This window comes from Lycorma delicatula, chromosome 7 (assembly GCF_047948215.1).
Source record: "Lycorma delicatula isolate Av1 chromosome 7, ASM4794821v1, whole genome shotgun sequence".
Classification (NCBI taxonomy): Eukaryota; Metazoa; Arthropoda; class Insecta; order Hemiptera; family Fulgoridae; genus Lycorma; species Lycorma delicatula.
The window spans coordinates 20893258-20907842 of record NC_134461.1 but is presented as its reverse complement, the minus strand read 5'-3'; the positions used below and the strand labels follow the sequence as shown (position 1 = coordinate 20907842).

The 14585-nt window shown below is 26.7% G+C and overlaps 1 protein-coding gene across 5 annotated transcripts in view; it reads right to left on the bottom strand.

Annotated features, from left to right (window-relative positions):
• Positions 1-14585, bottom strand: part of shi (dynamin-1 shibire) — a 219921-nt gene that overhangs the window by 106247 nt on the left and 99089 nt on the right. For all 5 annotated transcript variants that reach the window (XM_075372150.1, XM_075372149.1, XM_075372153.1 and 2 more), the window contains 2 exons: positions 1950-2118; positions 16-138 (listed from right to left, as the gene is read on the bottom strand). In XM_075372150.1, coding sequence (XP_075228265.1) covers positions 16-138; positions 1950-2118 — 292 coding nt within the window. The remainder of the gene's footprint in view (positions 1-15; positions 139-1949; positions 2119-14585) is intronic.

The following is a 14585-nucleotide window of genomic DNA, read 5'->3' as shown; positions in this document are numbered from 1 at the left end:
AAAAATCTAACAAACCTTGTACACATTTCGACCTTCAGGGTTGAATAAAGCAAAAGTATGTCTCCTTGACATAAAACCTTGTTCAACATCACGGAGCTTAAGACCATCTAAAGATAACATATATTTCTTCTCACGTTCCTATATAAAAACAAAACAAAAATATATGGCAAAATAGTTTATCTGCCCAAAATACAGTATTTTGCTGTATAAATGATAGACACGAAATAAGTAAGGAAAATGATTTCAGACCATTGCTAAACATGATTTCTTTACTCTCAACTGAGACTGAATGAGAAACAGCCTTCATCAGCCTCAAATGTCAGTCAATGCACTTGTTTTACAAATAATAGGCAGACATCCATCAATCCTAACTCATGGTGGAACTGAAAAAAAATACCCACTTTATAACAGGTATTGATCTTTAATTCTTACAAAAGAATTATTAAAATGAGCAAAAATTATGCTACATACACTGATAAACCTTATTTTTACACATTATTTTATTTTCTTATTTTAAATAAAAATCAGAATGTCCATGAATATTAAATGAATGTTTGCACTGTTCTGTTAAAACTCAAAAACTGCTGGACCAATCTGAATGATATTTTTATCAATAAAATAAATCTGATACAAATTAATCCAAATCAAATGGGCAAATAGTAAAACTTAAGCAGACAGCTTGTTTATTCTCGTGTACTTACAACTTGTTTTTCATTCAGCAATATTTTGAGTTACTACTAACTGAATCATGTTTTGTAAGAGCAACTGCAGCTATATGGTTTCCCCTGCATAACCTTTTAAAAAGAGGCTGAAAAACAATTTGGTAATTCATTTATTAAAATCAGTTAAGACCTTATAATACCAGTGATTTAACAGAAAAGTTTACTGTTCTACAATTTTCATAAATAGACCTATGATTTTTTTTTGTGAGCACCATAAAATTAAAAATATATAAATAAATTTGGAATGCGTTCTGTCCATATAATTTAAGTTGCATCTATAAATAATTAATTGCCAAGTTGAGGTTCATTATCATATAAAACTTTGCATTCCATACAAAACTAAAGTGAAAGATCATATGCTGTGATGACAAGTTTCAATCTGTGACTGTTGGTTTGATACATATCTTTTGTTTGTATGGTGTTTTACATTAATACCAGTTTTATTGAAACCTGAAAAATTAACTTCATATAAATATAGGTGTAGTAATATATACTAATTGACTGTCATTTCATCACTTGAAATGTTTACTAACATGCTGCATCTCTGTTGATGAAAAAAAGATCTTTGGCATTTATTCACTCAGTATGAGCAAATCTCCTTCTAGTACAACTTTATTTAAATTACTATTTATACACTAAGGATGTAAAAAAATTTACGTAATGAAAATTAGAACAAACATTATTTTTGTGTACAACTTTCACAATTTTTTAGATGATTTTACATACAGGTTCAACCTGTATGTTTCGATAAACATGATGTTCTGTTGAATCAATAATTATGCTGCTGGACCTTCATGGTGGAGTGATAGTGACTCTATCTTTCATCCAGAAGGTTGTGGGTTTGAAGAGAGAAATTGGGCATCAACTTGTTGTTTCTAGAGTAAATAAATAAATAAATGTTAAAAAAAATTTTTCAAGAGTTAGGACTCCTAAGTAATTAATTCCTTGAATAATTATACTCAGATCAATTTTTTACAAGCAGTTTTTCACATCAAACATAAATTCACCTAAAACATGAATTACATAAATTATACAAATAATTCTATTTGTAGATAATTAATAATTTTATTTATTTTTTACTTTTTTTTTTTAAATTGTATTACATAAATTATATAAATCTCATCATCATCATCATCCTTAAAATTACATTTGTCACAAGTACTGAGACATCTACAAACCAAAATATCATTAAAAAGGGAAGAAAACTACAGCATTATGCAAACATACCTCTTCATCTTTAAACCAGGATATATTCTCTGAAGTAAGAACGAACCAATAATCACGAGATCCACCTTTCATTATACCAAGATTATGTATACACATCCATCCTTTGCGTATAACTTGATTACCAAGTTTACGTCCAGCTTTATTAGAATTTTCTGATGATTGCTGAGCACTGTAAATATTAATAATTCATATTTATACCAAATAATTTTTTTTTCACAAACAAAAAATTCATTGTAATTACAACTTCATAACCACATGTACACTGTAGCTTGCAATTAAAAATAAATTATGTTAACATATCGTGCCAATAAAAAAAGATTAAACTTTTTAAATTAAATATAAATTATGTTAACATATCGTGCCAATAAAAAAAGATTAAACTTTTTAAATTAAATAAATATTCAATAAACTTATTTGAACAACAAAACTTATTTTATTTCAAAATTACGCACAATTTTAATATATGTGTATTAGAGTGACGTGTTTATTGCAATAAAATATAACAAACTTTTCACTTCAAAAATAATTAAAAACAAAAAATAAAATTTGAATAATAGAAATTAAAACCACCTCTAATCATTCAAAATTAGTTTTCATAAAATGATTGACACATGATGCATTATAAATTTTGGATCATTAAGATGAAAATATGTAATTTGGTGTTCTTTCATTCATTTAGAGCAAATGCTGTATCATAGTGTATGCTCCATTCAAAGAATTTGAATGTTACAAATTAAGAAACAATGATTTGGATATTACAATAGCAAAATTTAATCGTAAGAACTGTATTGCAACCTTAGAATAAAATGAGGGACTAGGAAAAAATGAATGGATGATCTTACTCAGGACACTGAGAGCTGTGGGTTTGATGGATCGAAAAGACTGGCAAATGATAGAGAAACTTAGAGAAGGATTGAAGCCAAAGCCCAAGTAGGCCTGTACAACCAAGATAATTAGGTTCACAAAATATAACTTAAAACATGCTTTTTCTTTTGGATATTTATTAAATTTTCAAAAAAATGAATTATAAATCTTGAAAAACCTTCATAAGCAATGAAGGTTAATTATCATACCAGTCTAGCAAGCATGACTCTGTAACATTGTAACCACAACTACAACAGTTTGATATCTGGTATAAGCAATCCTGATTGCTATTGTTACAGCTGTTTGTCATGCTTATATATCTGATCTTAATTCAACTGAAAATATGACTAAGTTTAATTGGGTATGAAATGTATGGCCATACTTCGTTTGATACGGTTCAAATTAATCAAACGATTGGTTCAAGATTGGACAATGCAAATATCTGAATACTTACTCAACTTGCAATCTTGTCTAGAGGTAAAACATCAAAATAAGAATAAAATAATTTTTGCTAGTATCTTGAATGAAACATACAAGTCAAAATTTGAAAAATAAAATTAATAATAACATAGAACAGTTTCCAGAATCTTGCTGGTGTATTACAAAAATTTACACATGAAAATTTGACTATGTATTTACAATTATTAAAATTATAAAACAAAAAAATTAAATTAGCAATTCAATTTTATATTAATGCTGAGGAAGTATAAACTTTGAAATGAACTGATGATTCAGGTAAATCCACAAGTCCTACTATTATAGGCCATCCTTAGCTAAGCTGAAGCAGCCTACTTTGGTTGGAATGATCAACCACCATCATCAACTGTCAATCTAAATTAGCATTCATTGTTCCTACGATTAATAAAGACTTCATAATTACCAATAATTAATAAAAATAATACTTGCCACCCAAATCTAGCAAAATTACACCAACAAAACAGTATTTATCCTGCATCAGTCGGCTAATTACTAACCCCTCAAAAATTATTTTCAACTATATTAAAAAAAAATGTAATTAGAACTTATTTTATGATTACTCATTACAAAATTATGTTATGATAATAATGTAAAAGAGCTCCTCCTTTTTTATCAACTATAAAAATTCAGATACAACCTTCATCAAGATGTGATGGTTGTTATATAAATCTTGTATAGAAACATTTAACTTTGTTTAAATATAGTAAAATGCTTTATAAAAACAAAAAATTTAGTAACAAAAACTTTCATAACCAAATAATTTTTTGAAGCAGAAACTGAGAGTCTCAAAGCTTACAACAAAATGAGCACATTGGAAGCCCCAAAATGCAAATTAAAAATGCTACAAGATTAAAAATTGCCCAAACAATTGCTGTGACTATCTAATTTACAAGATTACAATGATGTTCATTAATTTTATAATTACAAGTAATTATTTAGTCATATTTTTTATTTGGTGCAAGAAGTGAGTAGTGATTACTAATTTAAGGAAGACGGTCAAACCTTCCAGTCTGAGTAGGCTGCCTCAAGCTTGAGGCAGCCTATACTAATATTTTTAAATATTTATAGTAAAATACAATAAAATTTCCACAGCATTCATAAAATTCATAATTTTGCAACAAACAAAAGCATACATCAAGCAATAATAAAATAAAAATGCCATACAATTTTTTTTTTTCTAAAATTACTTAAAGAAAATTAAGTGATCTAACAAACCTACATAATACAAATTAAAACATTGAAACAATAACCAGTAATAAATAAACTAATTAAAATCATGAAAATATTTTAAATAAAAACTCACATCTAATTTTTCTTAAATCAACTATTATTTTAAATGATACTGTACAAAACCCTTGTTGAAATCCAGTTAAACTCATTTTCAACAAGTTTGAATACAAATGTTACCAGCATTCTTTGTTAAATGGGAGACTAATTATAATATTCAGAACAAAAGTAAAAGCTATCTTTGAAGCAATCTCAATGTACAAAATTAACTTTTATTAAACCTCCATCTTTTCTCAATTATTTATGAGTTTCAATTAATTTAAAAAAGCTTGTAAGAATTACAGAAAACTGCAAATATTAAAAATCCCCCATTTTACCATGTTTTCCTGTTAGTGTAAATTTCAGTGTTCTACAAGTTTGTTAGGATAAAATTAAAAAAAAAATAGTATTTAAGTATACTTGAAACCAGAGTTTAATCAGTTCTTTCAATTATTTAAACAAATTTACCAATGGTTAGTTTCAATACGCTTACATTAAAAGAAAAGAGATTGCTATCTCAGTTCTGAGCAAAACAGAAAGTTGTCTAAAGCGCTGCTTTAACATCATTATAATTAATGTTACAATTTATAACAGGAAGGTAAAAGATGTTAAAGAAAAAATCTCCACTACATCTGCTAGCTACCTAAGTCATACTTACAGAAGATTACAATTGCAAGATATAACAGCAGACCTTGTGGTCATCTTACAGTTATGTTCTTCTATGAAACAACAGATTAATTAAGATTTTTCTATATAGTGGTTGGAAGACAAGCATTTTCTTTTTTGATGAATACTGTAGAAATTTCTTTCAAATTTTTCTTAATTCAGTTATTTCATCAGTTGATGCTGCACAACCCTGTTTTAAATCTAGTTAAAATTAAATCTAAGTAAAATTACTTAACAAGGCGATAATAATAAAATATTTTATATTTCTAATTTTAAAATAAAAATAGTAAGTTATGTAGTTTTGTTTTTAAATTCAAACTACATACAATTTTATAGAAATTTAGAAACAGAAACTGTAGCCTACATCGATTTAGAGATCTTTTAAAATAATTGCATCAATCTAAGAAGGTCAAATACATTTTACACAACATTTAACATAAACAAACCTCTCTGATAAAAATATTTTTTAAATGAAATTCTTTTAAGTAAAATTAACTGACCTACTTTTAAATTCATATATTATGGACATGAAAGATTTATTTATAAAGACAACTTCCTTAAAAAAGAAAAATATGTTAGCTTTCAACATTATTACTTGGTGAGTTTCAATTATTTTTTTAACCAATCTAAGAAAAATTCAAACCACCAAATCTCAAATTAAAAAGCCACTTTTTCTGAGCTAACTTAAACCTATGAATTTTTAGACAATTGATTAATTTATATAATCAAAATATGGCAACCAATTTGCCATTAAAATTGATGTTTATTACATCATAATACATTTCCATTAATACTAGAAATGGAAAAAATTTTTTTACGGCGTCTACTATATTCTTAGAAAATAAAGGGATGTTCAATAATTAACGAGACAAATTGAAGTAGGAAAAAAATTATTCATTCAATGAAAATGAATCTTTTTGAGGGTCAAGTTTGCAACCTTGGGAACACAATTAATTAGCTGTTCGATCATAATTAATCTAAACATAAACTCTTTTGTTGATTCCAGAATGTCAGCTTCGCTTGAAACGTGTATGCAGGAAGAGGAACGTTCAGTGATACGATTTGTTCTATCAGAAGGTGTGAAACCAGAGGGAATTTATTTAATAATGTTGAAATAGTATGGTGAAAATTGTTTAAACTGCAGTAATGTGTATAAGTGGGTGGAACAGTTTAATTCGGGCAGAAAAAGTGTGACTGATCTCCAACACTCTGGAAGACCAGTTGAAGTTTTGACTATCGTGCTGCAAAATCGCATAAATGGTCTTATTCATGAAGACAAGCAAGTCAAAGTTTCCCGAATTACATGCTGAATTATCACAAAATGTGTTCGAGATGAGTTCCAAGACAGATGACTCAAGCCCATAAAGACACCCGGATTTGCAATTGTTCTGAGCTTAAAGAATCGTTTGAAGTGGAAGATCAGTTTCTAGATTGTATAGTAAGTAACCTGTAATGAAATGTGGATATACCATTTTGAGTCTGAATCCAAATGGCAAAGTCTTGAGTGGAAAAATTACGATTCACCCACCAAAAAAAATTAAAAACTCATGCATCAGCCGCCAAAGTGATGTTGACAATCTTCTGGAACTTGCAAGATCTAATTTTTAGTTTTTATTTAGAAAAACAATGTACAATGATAGTGAGTACTATTCTAACATGCTGCAAGAAAAAGTGAGACTTGCGGTTTACGGTGAAAATGTTAGGGCACTCTCTCAAAAGGTGTGATTCTCTAGCATGACAACACGTGCCCCCACAATGCTCAGAGAATGGTTGAAACACTCGAGAAGTTGGGCTGGGAAGTGTTGCCAAGTCCTCCTTACAGCCCAAACCTCACCCCATACGATTTTCATTTGTTCGGCCCACTCAGACTTTTTACAGCAAGAAGTTTGACAGCAATGAAGCGGTCAAAAAGCAGTACATGAATGGTATAAATAGCAAGGTAAAGACTTCTGCACTGCAGGAATCAGAAATCTCACAGAACAGTGGGACAAGTGTCTAAATGTTGCTGGAGACTATGTTGAAAAGCAGTGTAAGTTTAATTTTCATTGAATAAATCGTTTTTTTCTTTACATCAATTTGTCTCGTTAATTATTGAACATCCCTAGTAAAAACAATTTCTTGTAATAAGGCTGAACTACTATTTAAGCCTTTTTTATAATAGTATAATATTAGCAAACTAAGCAAATGTTTCAGAGATCTGTACAATTTCTAAATAAAAACAAATCAGGAGTGCATTGTCATTTACTTAGTTTTCCATTCTTAGCAATAAATTGATAAATATTGCAATTCCAATTTATCAGATAGACAAATTTGTTCAACTAAGTCATGAATTAGCTCATTAATCATAATTAAAATACAATATATTTTAACTCATTTAAAATTGATTGGACATAATCAGCTGATAAATAATGAAAAAGACTAGCTGACAAAATATCCCACCTTTTCACTAAAAAGAAATATATTTTTTACAACAGTTAAAAAAATCATATTTTAAGTTAATTAGATCAAATATTAATATTAAGTAATGAAATTAGTTTGCTTTTACAATATATAATTTTAAATGACTGTGTGAAAATAATTCAATAATTATTATCAATAACTTTTTAAACAGTAAATTATTCTGATGAGTAAATGGGATTTCAAAGACCAATATAAAACCAGTTAACAGCCTTCACCTTTATCTAATTAAACTTCAAACTGCAAATCATTTATAATAGCACTGCTCTGAGCGTTACTTCTAGTCCATTATCTTTTATTTTCATTAAGTTATTAAGTTTCTGTACTGTCATGATATTCTTTTTATCACTAGCAATGATGATAATTACAAAAATGTTTTTCTTTATTTTGATAATGAATTGCAGACTTATTTTTAATAGTTGTTGGCTATTGAATTTGCTACTTTGAGACCTACACAAATATTTTATTATATGTTTGTTTTCAAAAGGTTTCAAAATTTTGTTTCAAACTAGGTTTAAGCAAACTAACAACAAAAGATTCTTTTCCCTGTCAAAACAATTGTCTAATTCCAAAAGAGCAACTTTTAACAAATAAATTTTTATAATTTGTAATTAACAGAACTTCAAAAAATTTTGCCTGCTAAAAAACTTTCATTTTTTTTTTGTTGTAATGATATACTTACCTAACTTTTACTTCATTACAAATTACTGATATCTCTTAGTATAATAAAAAACAAAGTTCATTAATCTGTATTTTACACATTAAAATAATATGCCACTCTATATGGTAGTATCTCGGCCTTTCATCCAAAATCCTGTGTTCAAATCCCATTCAGTCATAGCATTTTTTGTATGCTACAACTTTTCATCTTCATATTTCCATATACAAACTTCTTTGTAAGCTTTTGAGCTGAATTAATTTATCAATCAAAAAGTTTTTAAAAATAACAGTATTGGTTGTAGTCGGCCTGACATGAGTCATGAGTCAAAAAATGAAAAGCCATACTCATTAGTTACAATGACTAGTTGTACCTCACATCTTTACACATCACAACCTTAAGAAAGATACGAACAGATAGTGAAAAGCAACAAATTTTTGTCTTTATTATAATAGTTAAAAAATTACTGTAATTTTTTTATTATTTTTATTTAAATTGAATAATGACTACACTGGAGTTGACCTGCTATACATTTTCCAGACCCTAACCATAAATCAAACCTGGGACTTTCACTGCAGCAAGCAAGCATGCAACTGCCTGAATCACCAAGGTTCTTGTCATTAAAAGGACAAATTCTCAAAGTTAATTTGTGTAAAATAAATTAATACAATAAAAAATTAAACTCCAATGCAAGTAATACCTAATTTACATAATATGTTAAAACTAATTTAAAATCATATGAATGAATGAATGAAAATGAAAACTAAATAAGATTAAATTTAATTTAAATAGTTTTAAAGAAAAGTATTTAAAATTACACAACCAACACAATTAATAAAAAAAAAGGTTATTATTAAACACATGCAAATGTTTTAAGCAATCATTAATAAAAGATCAAAAACACGACATTAACAACTGACCAAATAAACTAACATCATATAAAAAAAATAAAACAATAAAAATTCAAACTACAGAAGTATGCAACAATCATTTATACCAAACAATTAAAAAACAACAAATTGCATAACATTTTATATATATATATATATATATGTGTGTGTGTGTGTGTGTGTGTGTGTGTGTGTGTGTGTGTGTGTGTGTGTGTGTGTGTGCGTGTGTGAATAAATAAAATTAAAGTAACATACTATAAAACAAATATGAACATCTAATGAGCCAAAGAAAAAACAACACCAATAGTTCAAATAAAGAACACAAGTAAGCTATTAACACACACCAATAAAAACTTGTACAAGCATACCTATTAATTTAACATAACAATAAATAAAAAAATAGAAAATATAACATGAATGTAATGAGATAATTAAAAATAATAATAAATAAATAAAGCATTATAAATAAAAAAAAAAACTTATTGATGGTAATGGGAATGGACGAGTAGCCAAAGTAATCTTAATGGGTAATATTTTTTTTGCTGTTTTATCTGTCAGCAATGAAAATTATTTAGGAGAATAAACTTTTAAAATGACAATAGACCAAATTTAATAAACATACTGTTTCCACTTCCTTTAATAATATCTGTTCCCACCCTTTTGTCAAATCATGGGCAAGTTTTGTTTCTTTAAGTTAGGCAGACAAGTATTTTGAAAGTCATAACACACAATTTGAAAAAATATATAATATATTCATATATAATATTCAAGTGAATTAAAATTGTGGTATTCATATACATAATCTCAAGGTTTTAATTAAGAGTTAATAGATTTGTAATTTTTATCTGAAACGGTTACCAAATATGAATGATGAACAATGAAGCCTTCTAGCAACATAGATTATTAACAACCAAATGTTGAACAATGAAAAATTAACACATAAATGCCTTCCACTGCAACATTGTCAACATTCATTCACGGACCATCTCATACATGGAAATCATAAATCTACCAACATAACTATAATCTTGATGTTTTTCACACATCTTAATTCACATGACATGATGAAATACAAATGAACAGACACAATTCATATCCATCACACTTTTCAACGATATTCAAGTACTTCTCTGCCTAACAAAAACAAGAATACCAATAAACAAATAATGTCAATAACAATATCACATAAATGATGATAGGTTAGGTGATGATAGGGTAAGATCAGCAGCACCAATTTCTGGGTATGGCCACAAGAATGACTGAAAGCATTATGATATAAGATCTGAAATGTTACGTTTATTAAATTTGGCCAGATTATTGTTTTTAAAAGTTAACAGTTTTAAAAACAAAATTTGAAAGAAATATTTTCAAATACACTTAAATTGTAAAATAATGTTTTACTGTAGAATATGTAATCATAAGTAAAACATGAATAAAATCAATTTAACTGCACCCAATAAATTATTTAAGATATAAACATATTATTTATTAACTTTTAATAACAAAAGAAACAATAATACCATCAATTAAATTCTGTAATGTAACTTAAGGGTCTTAACAAAAAATTTTAACTGTTATAAGGTGGGAACTCAATAAACAGTAGTAAATCGAGCAGACACCTCAAATTTAGAAATAATTTAAATATTTGTTAGTTCAAAATCTCTGTGCCTCTCTTTAAATTTTTATTACAAAATATTTTTAAAAAATGCAATACCCGTATCTACTAATAGTGTAAGCAAAATTTAAAACTTACAACATAATTTTTCTGTTAAAATAAAATATAAATTTCTGGAAAACTAAAGTTTTATCATTATCATTAATTACTTTAGATTTCAATTTTTCTGGCTAAATTTTTTTAAATGGCTATGTTGCTGTTTCAAGGTAAGACATTTTGTGAAATATTTCTACATAACATAAATGAAACTTGATCAATTTACAAAAAAAAAAAAATGAAATTTACAGAAAATTTGCCATGTCAATTGCAATATATTTTACAACATAGAATTAAAAAAAACAATATTAAATGTTAGTAAAAAATAAATTACTATAAACTTTAAATTATAAATTTAAAAAAATAGGGACTTCAAACTATAAATTTATTACAAGTTTTACATGTAAAACCTTACACTTTGCTGTTAAAATTGGGATGAGATAATTTTTTTAAATATATATATATATTATCAAAGATATTTTTTTACAAACATAACAAACTAAATCATCACTCACAAATTAAAATTAAAAAAAAAACACTTAAAATTAAAATCAACTACCAGAAATTTATTGCAACTCAAATTCATTTTAATTTTTTATTTCTTTTTACACTTGGGTAACCTACAAAACCAAAACTCATTTAAAAAGATTGTAAGAAACTAAAGAGAACAAATTTTTCTGTTATAAAGAACATTATTAAAAATAGAAAAAGGGTATAGAAGTGAAAAAAATGTTTCTGAATATGAATTAAATTCTATGGTAAGTGGAAATATATATTCATTTTTATCTCAAAATTTCCAATATAAAATAATTGTATGAACATTATGCTACAATAATTAAATACCTAGCAAAGATAACAAGATAAATGAAAGAAATTTTCAAATGCCTATGTGCTCGGTATAAGTTATTGTTCAAAATGTCTTCCATTTAAGAATCTCTAAAAAAAAATTTACAACAGGATCAAAGGAACCTGATCTACAAAACAGAATAAAGAACCAGTGAAACAAGTTTATTTGTTAATGATTCAAATTCAAGACCTCCTTTTACTGAAGAATATTAAGATATAGAAAACCTCATATATTTCGAAATGAAACTACTATGTGGTTAGTCGAAAGTATGGAAACCCCTCAACAACCTTAAAAATATTCCAGATAGAATACTGTAACTTTCAGGATAAGGTATTGGTCAACTACTTCACCTTTTGACAAGAAATAGAATTTGAACCCCTTCTTGGGGGTCGACCCAGAGGTTGTTACTTAAATACCCTTTGCATGATATATCATTTTCAAGGTATCTTTAAGTCAAGAAAAATGGTACATATAAAAATTTGGTATAATGACTGTACCCAAACTGACAACGGGATAAAGTTTGGATTTTTAATATTACTAAATTTAGTAAGTTCAAATTTTAAAATTAAATTTAAACAAAATAGATAATAATAATAATAATAATATAAAAAATAATAATAATATTTAATTAGATTAAATTTTAATCTAATTTAATTAAAATTTATTTTAAAAATTAAATTTAAATTTTAAAAAATTTATTTTTAACACAAAAAAAATTATTTTTGTTCCCATTTAATGAATGAATAAATAAAAATATTGTCACCTAATCATGCTGATCATTGATGGTCTCCAACTATTGTTGCAAAAATGAAGCTTACTTCATTGTTGTGTAATATTCCATTTAGAGTAATTCATAGCTACACTGTTAGTTTCTTATGAGAATTTATTGTGATCGATTGGCTAATTATTTTGTCTACCTTTACTGCACTTAAAAGCCAATTTTGTTATTTAATTTTTTTTGTCTTTTTTGTAATTGGTTTCTATCGAATTAATTTTTTCTGTGCTACTTGCTAACATTGTTATCAACATGTCACTTAGAGACACTTTTAATGATGAGGGACTTTGGTGATAGAGTTAGGTCTTATAATGAAGTTTGTAAATTGTTCAATGCAACATTTAATAATCATAAGTGTCAAAAACCATCAAATTATTTGAAGAAAGAGAGAGCAGCATTAATAAAAAGGGAAAACCAAAAAGGTCTAAATCTGCAGCAAATATTAACAAATCAATAAGAGATTATGCAAAAATTTATTGAGAATCCTTATTTCTTGGTTTCAACCACAGCACGAGAACATAACATTAGCCAAAGTTCAGTGACTAACATTAAAAAGTAAAAATTTTAAACCCTTCAAAATTCATCTGGTGCTAGAACTTAATGAAGATGACTATGATCGAAGACTTGAGTTCTGCAAAATTATGATAATAATATTTGTAACACTTTTATACAAAGATCCTAATTTATTAAACAACATAGCGATGAGGCAACATTTCTTTTAAATGGCATTCTAAATTACCATAATTGTCAATACTGGACTGATATTAATCCACACTGGTATCATGAGGCACATACACAATATCCAGTCAAAGTAAATGTACGTGCAGGTATTGTTGGTGGACAATTGATAGGGGCTATATTTTGGAAATTTAAATGCAGTGAAATATGATGCTTTGCTTCTTAACTATATCATTCCAAGCATTCAATACATAAAATTAGTTTACAGACACCTTATCCTGAAAGTTACAGTATTTTATTTGGAACAACTTTAAAGTTGTTGAAGGAGTTTCCATACTTTTCACTCTCTCTGTATATATACATATATTGTATTAAAATATCATTGTATTGTATTGTATTATTAACATAGCAAATTTGAAAGTGATGTTTGTGTATGAAACAGCCGACTGTTTTCTCAAGCAAAGATTAAAATAAATTGAATTTCATTATACTTAAATTCATTTACAAAAATAAATTTTTATTTATAAATCTCATAAATTATTCTCTTAGAATTCTCTGATATATGATCTTCTGAAAATTCATCTTTTCAATGAAAATAAGTCAGCTATTTTTATTCAATTTTGTGTATTTTGAAAGAAAATAGTTTCTTTCTACATTCAGCAAACATACTACTGCAGAATTTTTTTTTACAAATAATTCATCATACAGATTTGAACCTTTTGCATGTAAATATAAAATGGAAATATGTAACGTTAAAAAAATCCATGCTTTTTTCATCCCAGGGTTCAAACTCAGGACCTTCCAAATGAAAGGCTGATATACTAACACATGGAGGAAAACAAAGAGATTAATTTCAAATATGTTACTTAAATAGGTATGTTTGTCTACTTATATAATAATCTGCTTTAAACCAATTTTTTTTTTTTTTTTTTTTAAAGAATATATTCTTTAAATACACAAATTAAACTAGTTTTTAATAGTCTATTTACAATTTAAAAAAATGCCATTTATAAAATTAAAGTATTTAATTCTGATAAAATTTAATTTGTTTTATTGTTAACAAAGAAAATACAATCTTAATCATTGATGTGTTAAACTGTGCAATATTAGCATAAAAAATAGTATTGTAAATAAAATAAAGCATTTAAACAGTTGGAACTGAAGTCAAATGTGGAGACAATATGAAAATACCAAATAAATTTTATTTCCCTGACAACAAAATAATGAGACCTGTAGTGGAATTTTTAAATGAAGTACTTATCTTGGAATGTCGTGTCTTTAGAATGTTGTGTTTTTAATAATTCAGCTTTTGTCTTGGTGCTTCTTGCTTAAAAAATTAATGATTAG